The 14,235-nt window shown below is 40.0% G+C and overlaps 1 protein-coding gene and 1 long non-coding RNA gene across 7 annotated transcripts in view; one reads left to right on the plus strand and one right to left on the minus strand.

Annotated features, from left to right (window-relative positions):
* Positions 1-14,235, minus strand: part of MATN2 (matrilin 2) — a 76,119-nt gene that overhangs the window by 1,955 nt on the left and 59,929 nt on the right. For 2 of the 6 annotated variants that reach the window (XM_055799574.1, XM_055799573.1), the window contains exons 14-25: positions 13,404-13,526; positions 13,187-13,309; positions 12,974-13,096; positions 12,680-12,802; positions 12,352-12,474; positions 12,088-12,210; positions 11,799-11,921; positions 9,377-9,790; positions 6,095-6,247; positions 2,337-2,408; positions 1,654-1,764; positions 1,307-1,402 (exon numbers count right to left, since the gene is read on the minus strand). In XM_055799574.1, coding sequence (XP_055655549.1) covers positions 1,307-1,402; positions 1,654-1,764; positions 2,337-2,408; positions 6,095-6,247; positions 9,377-9,790; positions 11,799-11,921; positions 12,088-12,210; positions 12,352-12,474; positions 12,680-12,802; positions 12,974-13,096; positions 13,187-13,309; positions 13,404-13,526 — 1,707 coding nt within the window. Of the gene's footprint in view, positions 1-1,306; positions 1,404-1,653; positions 1,765-2,336; positions 2,409-6,094; positions 6,248-9,376; positions 9,791-11,798; positions 11,922-12,087; positions 12,211-12,351; positions 12,475-12,679; positions 12,803-12,973; positions 13,097-13,186; positions 13,310-13,403; positions 13,527-14,235 lie in introns of all 6 variants that reach the window. The other 4 variants (XM_055799575.1, XM_055799577.1, XM_055799576.1 and 1 more) reach the window with 4 other exon arrangements.
* Positions 1,401-6,086, plus strand: LOC114010384 (uncharacterized). The gene is made up of 3 exons (XR_003551805.2): positions 1,401-1,640; positions 3,018-3,353; positions 5,139-6,086. It is a non-coding gene; the product is annotated as an uncharacterized LOC114010384 (long non-coding RNA).

The following is a 14,235-nucleotide window of genomic DNA, read 5'->3' on the forward strand; positions in this document are numbered from 1 at the left end:
CCTTTCTTACCAGCATCTGGGTTGGAACTGCATGTTTGGCTGATGTTCTTTAAGGAGATGGGAAATGACCTAGAGATTTTTCTCTGAACTCATTTGGAGACTTAGGGGAGGTCCCTTCAGAGAGGTAAAAGTTAAGCATTTGAAGGACCTAGCAATAAACTTACGCGATGGCTTTCTCCCTCTTTATAAAGTAATTCTACTTTGCATGGAACAATTTAGTTAATCAGGTGATCAGAATGTAATTCCTTAAACTACCTGCTGAAGGATTCACTTGGGAAGTTGAGAATGAGGCTGGCTGCTGCAGTTACACAAAATAGCTGGAGGTGAAGTCTGAACTGGTAGGCAGTATTTTGCGTCAGGTTAACAGAGCCCTCTGTGGTCTTGCCTGCTGTCGTGACCACTGAGGGCTCTGCTAGCCTGACTGGACAGACCATAAACTCCTCAGGTTCCTCAGTCTGAAGCTGTTGTTATCTAGGAAGCACACAGTTATGAGCTGTTGGTATCGCTGCACTCTTCTCGGCAGAAAATAGGTGCATATTGATCTTGCACACAAAACTTAAATAGAAGATGTGATGTCTTTTTACTGTTCGATTAGGCAGAAGCAGCTTTCGTCAAGCAAACATGGAATATGCTGCATAAGTACTGCATGATGCAAAATAGTGCAGAAAGTTGTATTGCCAATTTGCTGCTGTTTCCTGAGATGTCTGGTTACAGGTAGTGTAAAGGCTGCTATACTAAACTCCTTTGAAAAGACTGGCGGACTTGTATATGGGAGAAAAAGCTATTGATCTGCACTTAGTTAATTTTCCTCTGCATTTTTTTTATGCAAAATTAATCAGACCTCAGTCCTCTGAATTCGTCTTGATTTGGAGTATTGTTTTAGATGACTCACTACATCTGGTGCTTCAGCAAGCAGTTCAGAAGGGAACCATCTCCTGTATTCTGACTCTGTAGGCAGTAGCTGCTATTGCAATACCATCTGAAGAAATAACCCCAAGCAAAGAGTATTACTTGAATTTGGCCAGTCATTTCTTTGCTGTCCTTGGAGGTGTTTGCTGTTAGGGATTATTAAAAGTTAAGATCCTTATTGATACTTTTGTTCCTTCTGTGATCTTTTAAGGCAGATCTCAAGCCTTAAAAGCCTTGCTACTTAAGAGATTAATGTTGTCTATTAAGTAGTTTAGGTTTTGATGACAGTGGATTGATTTGAGCTATGGAGACAGCTTAGACTTGATGCATTCCAATTATAGTTTCTTTTACCCTGCCCCCCTTGTCTTAAATGTTGGAAACAATTCTGAAAGGATATATCGCTGGGTGAGTTTTCGTACTTCATTAGTTGCATAGTTCTGGAATGTCACAAGGTTTTCACATTTGCACTGGTCTTTGTCTTTTGAAGTTTTTGCTGAAAAAGAGAAACATTTAAGTACAGGCTAAATAAATTGAATGCTGAATAAATTGAATGGGATGGGGGAGGAAATGACAAGGACTTATAAATGCAGAGCAGGTTTAATACAGCTTCCTGTTCTCAAAACAGGTCAACATCCAAAGGAATGCTCTGGGGCAGATGTTGTAAATACTGAAAAGTAGCGCACAACACTTGGGTCTGTATATTCAAAGAGCAGTCTGGATTATTCTAAGAGGTAACCCGATTACCTGTTGTTCTTGTTGAGTGAGTGTGACTGTCTTCAAAAAGATACTTGTGGTGTATTGCAAGATTGGGACAGGCAATGACATCTGTGATGGCTATTGTGGTTGATTCAGGTCCTGCAGGAAACCCCCCAAAAGTCTAAAAATCAAACCCACTTCACTTAATTATACAGTATTTTTTTCTACTCACATGCACTGAGTTCTCCTTAATTACCGAGTAATCTCACTGATTGCAGTGAGGATCATTCATGGAGAGGACTAGAGGTACAAAGATACGAAGGAACCAAGCTGTTAGGCTGTATTTACTGTATATATAATTTAAGTTGTGGGTTGCAGAACTGAAAGGGAGTTGTGAAGGTTCCTGTGAGAAACGGAAGTGATTGAAAGCTGAACATGCTTTAAAATATCAAGCACAGTGTTGAAATACAAGTTTCCCCAAGAAGTAATTCATTTGGATGGTATAAGAAGCATGCAGCCATGCATTTGTTACAGTGAATCTCACATGTTTTGTACGAAGCAGATTTGAATTGCAGAAAGGAGGTTGGCTTGGAAGGGGGGGGTAGGGAGGGGAATGGGACGAACAGTTCTCCCATGGGTGAATTGTTAGGGTTCTTTACAGAAGGCAGCATGAAGAGGCAACTTAGTAACGACTGGGAAGACAGCAGGACGCTTGAGTTAAAACAGCCAACCTGAAGGTTGTGGACCCATCTTAGGAAGCCTCCCAGATAACAGATCCTGCTGGTGAGCTGAGTCTTTCAAGGCTGGTAGAAAGAAATTGCCAAAGGAAGTAAGATCACAAAAGGAGCAATAAAAATGTTCACATTTCCTAGAAATGGAGATGTTTCTTACCAGTAACTTGGTTTTTCTCTCTCATAACACATAGAGAATGCCTCATACATGTGCAGTTTAGAAGAGGTCCACTGTTGGTGGAAACTCGAGGACTTGCTCTTTAACTCAGACTATCAGAGGAGCTCTATAAAACCAGAAGTGCTTTACAAATAGAGAAATAGTGAAGCAATCTGAAGTGATGGCAACCTATTTTGTGTCCTTTAATGAAAATTCTTGCACCTTTCATTGTCACCCATCAGTCCTTTGCAGCGAACTGAATAAGAACTTGGAGAAGGAAGAGATTTCTTATGCTCTTTCAGTTTTCCCCTTTATAATGGGAAACATTGATAGGAAGTTGGGAGTGGTTAGGTGGGATGGATGCAGTAAAGTTTGTTTGATGCACTACAGTTATAAGCAAAAATACAAGTTCCTAATTAATGAGGCACAGCCTTTAAACTGCAGGAGTCTATTTCATACTCCACATACACATCTTTTTAGTCAAAGGGTGTCTGGAGAGAAATGGAATTTTTCTTTATATGTAGGTACAACCAGCTCGAGTCATTCTGTGCACTACCCTTTGTTGCCGCAAGAGGGTAATGTAGAGGCAGCTCTGGTTCGAATGGGTTCTTTTCTGGAAAATAAATGCTTCACCTTCAATTAACTGTGGAGCCCTTAATGGCCCCCGTGAGCCGAAGAATATACATTGAACAACGGCTCGACGTGGTCAACTATGCCAGGGGAGTGGGTAGAGCATCTTGGGAATCCCTGCAAGTATACCCGGAGTTCCTTCACTGAAAGTGAATGTGTGAGGGTAAAAGGCGATTGTGTGAACTCTCCTGGTACAGCACGAAGATGGAAGATGCTTCTGGGCCCCACAGGTTTGTTACAGCTATTGGGATCTCTGTTGGTGTAGTGAATTTTGATGGGTGCACAATAGCATGCAGCTTTGCCAGGTTACACTGGGAAGGAAGTGAGACCCTCTGGGTGGAGTCTGGAATGACTGAGCATGAGGAACAGGAGATGAACAGAGATGAGTGGTATGAGGAGCAAGACCAGAGTTCAGTGGACAGAACAAAATTTAAATCAAAAAGTGTGGGAGAACAAGCTGGTGGAAGGAACACAGATTTTGGAGAAGAGTTCAGGGCAGAGAGGTATGGGATGGGATTACAAGGTAAGGAATGAAATAGACTGGGTGAGGAGTCTAGCAGAATGATGAACTGGGAACAAGGATGGTGAGGTTTCCAGTAGGAGTGGAGAAGCAGGTAAGGTGAACCTTGAGTATTTGACCTTGGGTAATGACTTGCTCTAGGAAGTTGTTCGAGGGCTATAGGCTAATGAGGTGGCTGTCTTGGAATTGCAAAGGAACTGACCTGAAAAGTTAGAGCTTTGGATGCTGGGCTGGTATAGACAAGTAATTAGGATTCAGATGTAAGAGACAGGGAAGAAACTGATAGATGTGTGGCAGAAGGTTTCCAGTTTGGGACAGAAATTGGGCATTTCTGAAGCTCCTCTTCAGGCTTTAGGAACTGCTTGGGGCCCAAAGATTTCTGATCTCATCACCTCTAAAGTTGTGAATCAGACAAGGAGCGAGGAGGCTGCTAATCCCGAGTCTCTTGGTAAAGTCAGTGCAGTGAACATTACTCAAATTTGTTGGGGAACAATGCTAAATTTGGGTGTTTGTTTTTAGTATTCTGTTTTGTGACAAAACCAAGTATTTTGTTAGGAAAAGCCTGTGAGAGTGTCTTCCAAAAAGTCTATTTTCAAAAGCAGTGGCTAGTTGCAGCAGCGATAACAATCCACAGTTTGGAAGGAGAACAGAATGTTAACCAGCAGGCTGCTGAGTACTGTCATCTGATGAGGGTCTTGTGACAAAAATAGTATGTGACCGTGTAATTAAAGGCTCCCATAATGCACATGCTCAGAACAGCGGTGAAGAAGTAAACATGAGTGCATATTCTGTATGCCTCAAGTTCTCAGCTAAGGACCAAGGCTGGAGTAAAAAGATTACTGCTGTTGCAAAGCAGGAGAAAAAAATTAGGTTGTAAACTAAACTAAAATAAAAAAACCCAAAAACACCCAACCCTGAACTTCGAGCTGGTGTAACAGGCTTGGAGGCAGAATTTCTGGTGGAGTGAGTTGATGAGTAACAGGTAGTCCTGGAGTGTCCAGAAAAACAAGGCTGGGTTGGGCCTCAGTTCACAGGTGTGAGGCATTACCTGTTGGTGAGAGAGGACAGAATCCGAGAGGCACCAGTTCTGCCCAGTTACTAGAGGTGTAGTCTAGAAACTGCCACAAAGGGGCAGGATTTATTTATTTTCTTATGGTGAGTAATATAGTTTAAAAAAAAAGAATCGTGGTTGCTAAGCTCTGCTGTGGGTACTTGGAGGATGCATTTCCATCACTGAGCTCTGGGGCTTGCTAATGAGCAAGGATTATTATACTGGTTGCCAGATAGTTTTGGCTTTGGCGTCTCCCCAGGCTTTTAAGATGACGTGCTGTCATCAGCAGATTATCTGCCTAATAAGAAGGTTCATTGAACAGACTTGGTTTCATGTGATCATAGTAGTTCATATTTCAGAAAGATGGAACTAGAACTTAGAACTAGGAGAAACACAAAAAAGAATATACAAGCTAGGAAACATTATCAGATTCTTCTTTTTCAGATTCTTCCTTGACATCTGCATGAGGAAGAAATGCACTGCTGCTTGCCAGCCAATTTGACATAGTAATATTAAAGAAAATAAAAGCTGTTTGCATTTAACTCAAAGACAGCCAAAAAAAAGCTAGTGAAAATTAAATAATCTTGCACAATTCTAGTGCTATGACTAGTATTATTCACAGTGATGTTTCTGAATTTTGCTTTGGTACTAATTTTAATTTGCAAAATAATAGAGTGTCCTGGGAATGTGCGAGTGGGAGAGACGCTGTCCTCTAGCTGAACAGCTTTCATCCCAGCTCACATTTCCCCTTCCCCTTCCAAAACTTCAGCTGGGAATGTTTATAGAGAGGCTGTTTGTGCCAGAGTGAGGAAGGGTTCTTCTGGAACAAGCCTTCCACATTTGCGGCGCACAGCTTGGGAGCTTATTTGTAACTGAAATCTACTCTTTGTAGCTGTGAATGTATGCTCAATGAACTATTTTTAGTCTTCTATAAATATGCACAACAGCTCTTGATAATGTTTTGCTGTGGTTTAGGCTTTTGCCACTGGTCATAATGAGAATAAAAAATTGCTCTTAAGACATTACAAATCCCTGATTATTCTCCCACATTCTTAATGAAGTAGATCATGCTTCTTTGGGGTGGGGTTCCGTGCATGGCTGACTTAACTGTAGAAAAAGAAAGGGGAGGAAGCAGTTGACTTTTCTGGGCACAGAAGTGTACGTTTTATGCAACCTTTATGAAAATAAAGACAATTATTATATACCTTTACCTGGTGATAGATTAAGAGCGTGTATTCCTAACATATTAAAGGGTAGAAAAATTACTGTGACTTATGCCTTGCAATGTTGTGCCACCAATAATCTATGAGCTATGCTGTGACTCTAGCTGTCCATTTAGGCCTGCAAAAAACCTGTAAGTGTTCATCCCTCTCGTCTCAATGAAAGGGGAATACTGTTACCTTCACAGATTTGGACTCTCAGCTCTTCACTTATGTCCTCCATAGCTGTGAAATCCTCAGCATAGAAGAGATGTTTATATGATGGCTCAGAAGCAATTTCCAGCAGTTCTTCCTCAATTGCTTTTCCTATTCCAATGGCATAGATGATTATACCTAGACCCAAAAGAAATTGCACATAATTTTTACACATCAGCAGTTCTAAACTCTTGTTCCTCCACGAAAGGAAAATATGAGCATTAGTCATTTTAGAGAAATGGAAAGTACAAGAAATGTATATGCTGTGTAACTTAATTGGTTTAAAACAGGCTTAATATGCTTTAGTTAAAAGAGATGTGTAGAACCTCAACTGCTTTGCTGTAATTCAACAGGTAGTTTTTAAGTTACAGACATGACAATTGCCTGGCTACTACTGATAGTAAATGAACTCAGGAAGAGTACTGCAAAACATCCAAGAGAATCATACAAGTCAGCCTCACAGCTCCACTGAAAGTTCCTGGTTTGTATGTGTCTCTGTGTGGTATGTGGTGTAAAGCTAATGACTGGGCTGACTGGAAGACCTGTTATGTATTAGGGAATGGGGCAAAGTCCTGAAAGAGGGCAGTAACTTTTTTAGAAAAACATACTTAGTGTTTCATCCAGTTACTCAGAGTGCATTGAAACTAGATTCTTGCACCCTAAGGGACACTAGTGGGCTGGGAGGCACTGCGAAGGGTAAGAAGAGAAGGAAAGGGATTTCTGGGACTAGGAGAAAAACAGCCTTACACCAGGGGTGCTCACAACGAGCATTTGCCCCAGCAGAAGCAGTAGGGACAAAGTAAATGAGGATTTATAGTTTTCCTCAAGCTGAAAGCACAGAAGGAGGAAGTGGCTCACAGCATTCTCACCTGACAGATTTTAAACAAGCAATGAATACAAAAGTGATCTTCAATATCCCCTTTTTCAGCAGTTATGGTTTTATTCTTGTGAACATGTCTTAGAATCATAAAATCATTTTGGTTGGAAAAGACCTTTGAGATCAAGTCCAACCATTAACCCAGCACTGCCAAGCCCACCACTAAACCATGTCCCTAACTACCACATCTACGTGTCTTTTAAATACCTCCAGGGATGGTGATTTCACCACCTCCCTGGGGAGCCTGTTCCAATACTTCACCACCCTTTCAGTGAACATTTTTTTCCCAATATCCAATCTAAACCTTCCCTGATAAGATGAGGCTGTTTCCTTTCGTCCTGTCTCTAGTTATTTGGGAGAGGACACCTACCTCCACCTGCCTACAACCTCCTTTCAGGTAGTTGTAGAGAGCAATAAAGGTCCCCCCTGAGTCCTCCAGACTAAACCACCCCAGCTCCCTCAGCCGCTCCTCACAAGACCTGTGCTCCAGACCCTTCACCAGCTCTGTTGCCCTTCTCTGGACACGCTCCAGCACCTCAACGTCCCTCTTGAAATGAGGGGCCCGAAACTGGTATTCGACGTGCAGCCTCACCAGTACAGGGAGGGGTGATCACTTCCCTTGTCCTGCTGGCCACACTGATATGATCTGATATAACATTTCTCTTTACATTAGTTCTGGCTTAGAAAGTGTCCACAACTAGTACTGAATTTGTGATTCAGGATGCAACTATTAGCTTCACAGTATTTCAAGCTCTTTTTTATAAGACTCAAGAGCAGAAGCTGCCTTTTCAGCTGGTTGGTTTCACATTAAAACTTGGGGTGAAGTGGTTTGATATTTCTTTGTTATCACAGGGTAATAACAGCTACACACTCACTGAATTGGAACTTTAACATTTTTGCTGAAGAATCATGGGCTGATAACATCATAAAATACACATTTTACAACTCTAACATTTAATGTAAGCATCTCCTTGCTTTTTGTCTTGAATCTGCCTATCATCGAGCTTTAGCCAGGAAAGTAAAACACCAGAAGCTGATTCAATTTAATGAATGGACCAGTCATGCTGAGGTTTGTTGCTTTTTAAATACTTGGAGATATCTGTGATAAAGCATTCAAGGCCAATTTCATGTTCAGCATTACTACATTGCCTACGCTGCAATTACACAGGGGATGGATTTGGCTTTAGCATTACAAATATCAGTGTAAGCAGTCTGGAGCTGAGGTTTCATTCAGCAAGTAAGCAAGGTTGGCTTGTACTTCTTTCCTTCTTCAGTCCTGTAAATCCTCCACGTACTTTCCCAGATCTCACTAGTTAGCCTGTAAATATTTGTGTTTGTTTTAAATATTTTAAAGTACACTTTGTTTCTATTTCACTGTGATGGCACCCTTGTTAGCACGTGCTCTTATTGGATTCTTGGACATTTTTCCCTTTTCTCCTTAGAGGTATTAGTCCTGACCAATGCTATACTAATCATGTATCAAGTTATGATTGATAACATCAAGTCAATAAAACAAGAACAGAAAAATAGATGTGCAGCATCATCTAAAGTCTGGCTACTTTCTCTGTGTTGTGGGCCATCATCCATGGTTCTTAAAGCAGTTTCTTAGAAATTGTTGTACAAAGAAAAAAAGGATCCTTTATTTTCTTGAAAAGTTTTGCAAATTTTCATTTGACTCTGCTAAACTGCTGGGAAGTTTCTGATTTGTGATTCAGGTGTCCTAGAGGATGGATTTCAGCCCACATGTATTCTAAATTAAAAACCACCAGTTTTCAGTTACATTTCAGCATATCACCTGATAAGGCACATAGCAACAGAAAGATAGACAGCACTATAGCTCTATCCTTTTGTAAGGAGCACACATCTTCTTTCCAGAACACCATCAGCACAACAGAATTGGTTAAACATATAGTATGTAAGCAAATAAAAATATAACTTAACCAATTATTACCATGGTATTTCCCAGGAGGATAGATTTTTGTATTTTGAAGAGGCAGGTAAAAGTTTTTTTGATTTTCATTGTTAGAATTTTTGATGAAGTGCCCAGTGTTCCCAAATCTCTGTATCAATTGTCTACCCTTAGCGGATATGTTCAGGGCACTGCATGGCATGCCAGGTGGGTAGTACCACTACCTGGTGGTGGAACAGAACCCCAGTGGTGAGACAGCCATCATGGGTCTCGCACTAGGGATGGCATACATGCCTTGTAGCAAAGGTTCTTGTGAACACCAAAGATCTGATGTTCTGCCACAGTGGTCACTGTGCTAGCCAGACTGCGATGGCAAAAACTTTCTTGATTACCAGATAAGTGTAGCACATCCCTGCTATCACTACGTCTTATTTCTAACAATATTTGCCTTTTAGAATAAGTCAAAACCATCTCTGCTTACCATTTCGCTTTGCTCTAGTAGCCCACTCTGAGACTTCATCTTGGGCTCGTCCATCCGTAAACACAATGGAGATTCGAGGGACATTCGCTGAAAATGGTCTTGCTCCCTCTGTTTCTGTGAAGCTTCTCTCAAACATTTGTTTCAGAGCCAGTCCTGTCATGGAACCTCGTCCCATGTATTTCATTTGCGATACAGCTTTCTTCATATCTTTGGCTGAGCTGAACTGCTTTAATGTAAACTCAGTGCGAACTTCAGTGGAATACTGAAGCAAACCAACTCGAGCAGCTTTGGGTGAAATCTCAAGTGAATCCAAGACTCCCGAGACAAATTGTTTTACAATTTCAAAATTATCCTCCCCGAGACTTTTTGATCCATCGATCACAAACACCAGGTCAAGTGGGCCTTCACTGCATCCTGTGAAATAAGCAGCAGAGTGTTCAGACCATGAAAATCTCCACAAAGCTGAAAAAGGGATCTAGATACCCAGGGACTGCATAAACTCAGAGATCATCTGAAGTACCTTGTTCCTGGCTTATCCAGCTTTGCCAGCGTGCCCGAAGATGTTGTGTACAGTCTATACCAAAACCTAAGAGTGTGCCTATGACTAAGAATTTAACAAAAATACAATCACAGCAAATACTTAAGAGACATACTGCTTTGCAGTATACTACAACACTTGACAGTAACAATCAGAAAATTTTAAGAATGACTGTTAAGTGGAGTGAAGAACACAGCTAGGATACAGAGACAGAGCTGCCATCATTTTCTTACAGGGATAGGCCAGTATGCCAACTTCAGATTTGTGTAGATGACCAGCACTGAAAGACATGGAAGAGAATTGCTGGAGCTGCATCTGTGTTGCAGACGTAGCAAAAAGGTAAAAGTGGTACAAAGAAATGAGTCAGTGAAGCCACATTTGTATAGAAGGTGAAAAACTAGGAGTCATATTTAGTGGCAGGGAACAGTGAAACAAAAGCCAAGGGCTTGAGGTAGGTTCAAGTCTGGGGGCAAAATTCAGAAAATTCATGGGGTTTTTTGTAGCACAAACAAACCTGTAGTGGCAGAAAAACAGCTAAAAAAACGCAGGTGAAAGAGTTAAATGCTAGAAACGTGGCTAGCTGCTAAACATGGATCAGGATTGTTTAGATAAGGTTTTCGTGCTTGTAACTTAACAGTCTTGTAATTAGGCAGCTTAAATATTGCTGAAATAAACCTTTTCTGATTTACCCATTAAAGCTGGGAGTTTGTCAGGAGACTGACAGATTTGGAGTTCACATACTTTTGGCAAGTGTACACTCAAAAATCAAAGCAGTTTGTAGGCACTATGTACCCATAACAAGGTTAGGAAATTTAGGGAGAATGTCTTTGAAGCTGCAGACTGGTTCTGCCATGTGTTTGTTTTTTGTTGTTGGTTTTTTTTTTTATTATTCTGGAGAGGAATTTCCTCCAGCAGGCATAGACTAGTGTGCTTAGTGCAAGGGGCTGGCTGCAGAGATGCTCAGATCCTATTTGATCAATGTAACTTCCAGGAAGATTTTACCATACTAAGGAATATAAGATTTGCATCAGTCTGGATCAAATTAACTTTGACTTCCGTGCACCTCAAGAATGCTGTAAGCACTATGCAAGAGAGAATTGTGCAGCAGAAATTTCTTTGACTGCAGAAACTACTGAATATACCTGTTACCAATTCAGTGTAAGAATAAGAAACTTGCAGCTTTAGAGCTTGGATCTTTCTTCTTAGATAATAACTCTATTTAAAAACTGCTGTCCAATAATTCCTTTCTGCAGTCATCTGAGGAAAAGATGTGTCAGATGTACTAAGGTCATGGAAATGCAATGAATATGAGTATCAGAACGACCTCAGTGTCATTGCGTAAGTCAAGACAGGGCAGCAGTTCATGATGAATGGTGTTAGGATTGAGATAAGCCATGAACGTGTTACTGTTCTTTTGGTAATGATAGTGTCCCCAACTAAGACACCCATTTTTACAGAATAAATGTTTTTCTGGAGTTCCTGTAGAAGAATTTCTGCTTCAAGTAAGAATTGGTGATGAGATAAACGCTTGTCATACTCTGAGCATGTCATGTTGGAAAATGAGCAAATAGACCTAATAGTACTTTAAAATGGAGTATATAGAGATAAAAGCTCCACAGTGCATGAATGTGATTAAAGTGCACATTCCTTGATAATAAGATTTCACTTTGGCTTTTTTCCTGATGTTTGGAAAGAATTATTATGCACTTGATGCTATACCAAAACAACTGTTGCAATTTGTTAGTTTTTTGCTTACAAGAGCATTAAGTTAATTGTTCAAGACATTTTCCATCACACTCACATATGCTTTGGGCTATCATTTTTGAAGTGAGGTTAAGTAATTTTACAAATCAAAGAAATGATTTCTAAATAAGACGTACTTACCTCTGCATGTTTTCTGATCCTCTTTTAGTACATATCCCTCCTGGCATTTGCAGATGTATGAATCATCATTATTAACACAAATATGTTCACAACCATGGGCAACTGATTTGCAGACATCTTTATCTAGGAAAAATTGAAATATTTATATGTATTATATTTAACATATTTATAAATTCAAAGACTCCAAGCATGATATTTGAGGAATGTATGACAAAGGTGTATAACATCTTTGTTTGTTTCTGTAGCAATGCCAGAGAAGAGTGGCTGACAGACATACTGAGTTACTTACTTCGACATGTTTTCCCATCTTGTCGCAGGACAAAACCCTCATGGCACTGACAGCTGTATGAACTGTTATTATTAATGCACACATGTTCACAGCCATGGTCAATGGATTTACACAGGTCTTTATCTGAGAATTGTTAAGAGAATTTCCGTATTAGACCATTTCTCAAATGCAAAACTGGCACAAACAAGCTTTGAGTAAAATTAAGTCTGTTATTTATTTTATGACTGAAAAACCGTATTCCCCATAAAGGTTCCAGCTACTCACTCCTGCATGTTTTCCTGTCTCGCCTCAATATAAATCCCTTGTGACACTGACACGTGTATGAATCGCCAGTTGGAACACAGACATGTTCACAACCATGGTTGACTGTTTTGCAGATATTTTTACCTTGGAATAATGAAAATTATATTTAGCATGGTTAGCTAGGTAAATGACTTTCACAAAATGTAAAAAAATATGGCAATAAATTTCCATGAAGAAGCTTACTTCCATGAAGTTGATTCTAAATTAAAGACACAAATAACACACTACCATTACATGGTGTGTTCCATTAAGAGATTGGGAAGTACAAAACAAAGATTTAACAACTTACTCCTACAAGTTTTCCCATCTTCCCTCAGTGTGAAGTCCTCATGACACTTGCAAATATAGGAATCACCAGTATTAACACAAGTATGTTCACAGCCATGATCAACTGAGTTGCAAACATCTTTATCTGAGAAGAGTGGATGGAGTTTGTGAGGTGAGGTTCATTAGGGAGAGATCATACCTTCTATTAACCTGTCTAAATAGTTGCAAATCACAAACATACACATGTGCAAATACTCACAGTCACAACACTTAAAAGCTCAAATAAAAACATACTTTTATAGCTCAGGCTACTCACATCTACATGTCTTTCCGTCTTCCTTCAGTATGAATTTTTCATGACACTTGCAGATGTAGGAATCTTTAGTATTCACACAAACTTGTTCACAGCCATGACTGACTGAATTGCAAACATCCTTGTCTGCAAACGGAAGAGTTGGCAGTCAACATTCATCAGCAGAGGCATCAATTATGTGTGTAATTCATCAAATTAAGTTCTCATCCTACTTACTTCTGCAGGTTTTCCCATCTTCTCTCAGTAGGAACCCATCATGGCATTTGCAGATGTACCAATCATCAGTATTAACACAAACATGTTCACAGCCATGGTTGACTGATTTGCAAAGATCTTTATCTGAAAAGAGATGACAGCTTGTGCTGGTTAACGCATTTCTACACGAGCATGAGCTGCAGATAAAAAGTACGCTGATAAATATCAAACTACTTACTTTTGCATGTTTTTCCGTCTTCTCTTAGCAGGAATCCCTCCTGACACTTACAAACAAATGAATCCCCAGCATTAACACAATCATGTTCACAGCCATGGTTGACTGATTTGCAAATATCCTTGCCTGGGAACAGTTAGATAATATTTAATGTGGTTTGCTATTTAAACTTTTTTTTGTCAATACAAAGACTGTGGTGGTAATCCCATGAGCAAAGAAAGATGGAAACCTCCAAACTGAAAGCAAATCTCTGGCTAGTTAAACCATAGACAGCTTAGTTTACATGCAGTAGAGTCCTTTACCATCTGAGCAGAAAGAATTGCATAGTTTGGATGGCTTCCCACTGACAATAAATAATTTTAGGATTAATCTGGCTAGATTAAGGAGAAGGATTTTACATTAGGAGTAGTAAGAGTAAAAACAGGGAATAATTTAGTATGGTCATTTAGCACAAATTCATGTTGGTAAAAAAAAATAGCTAAGCCAAACACCACAGGACATGAAGCAAAATAATTCTTTAACATCCTTACATCAATGCCAAGAGCCTGCATAAACAAACCCTGGAAGGATAGGGATTACTCATTTAAGAGGATAAATAAAATCTAACTAGTATTGCTGAAAATTGATGGGAGGATTTGTGTGTTAAAACCAGTTAGTTAAAACCTCTTCAAGAAGGGTGGATGGGGAGGAGGAGAAAGTACAGAAGGAAGTGGAGCCATCTATCAGCATTCGCCGTTTCTTTTTCACTGCAACACAGAAGAAAACATTCTTGATTGCTAATTGAGAACTACCTTTACCTAAAGGTACAACAGTACTGACAGCCAAGTTCAGACTG

Source organism: Falco peregrinus, chromosome 3 (assembly GCF_023634155.1).
Source record: "Falco peregrinus isolate bFalPer1 chromosome 3, bFalPer1.pri, whole genome shotgun sequence".
In the NCBI taxonomy this organism is placed as follows: Eukaryota; Metazoa; Chordata; class Aves; order Falconiformes; family Falconidae; genus Falco; species Falco peregrinus.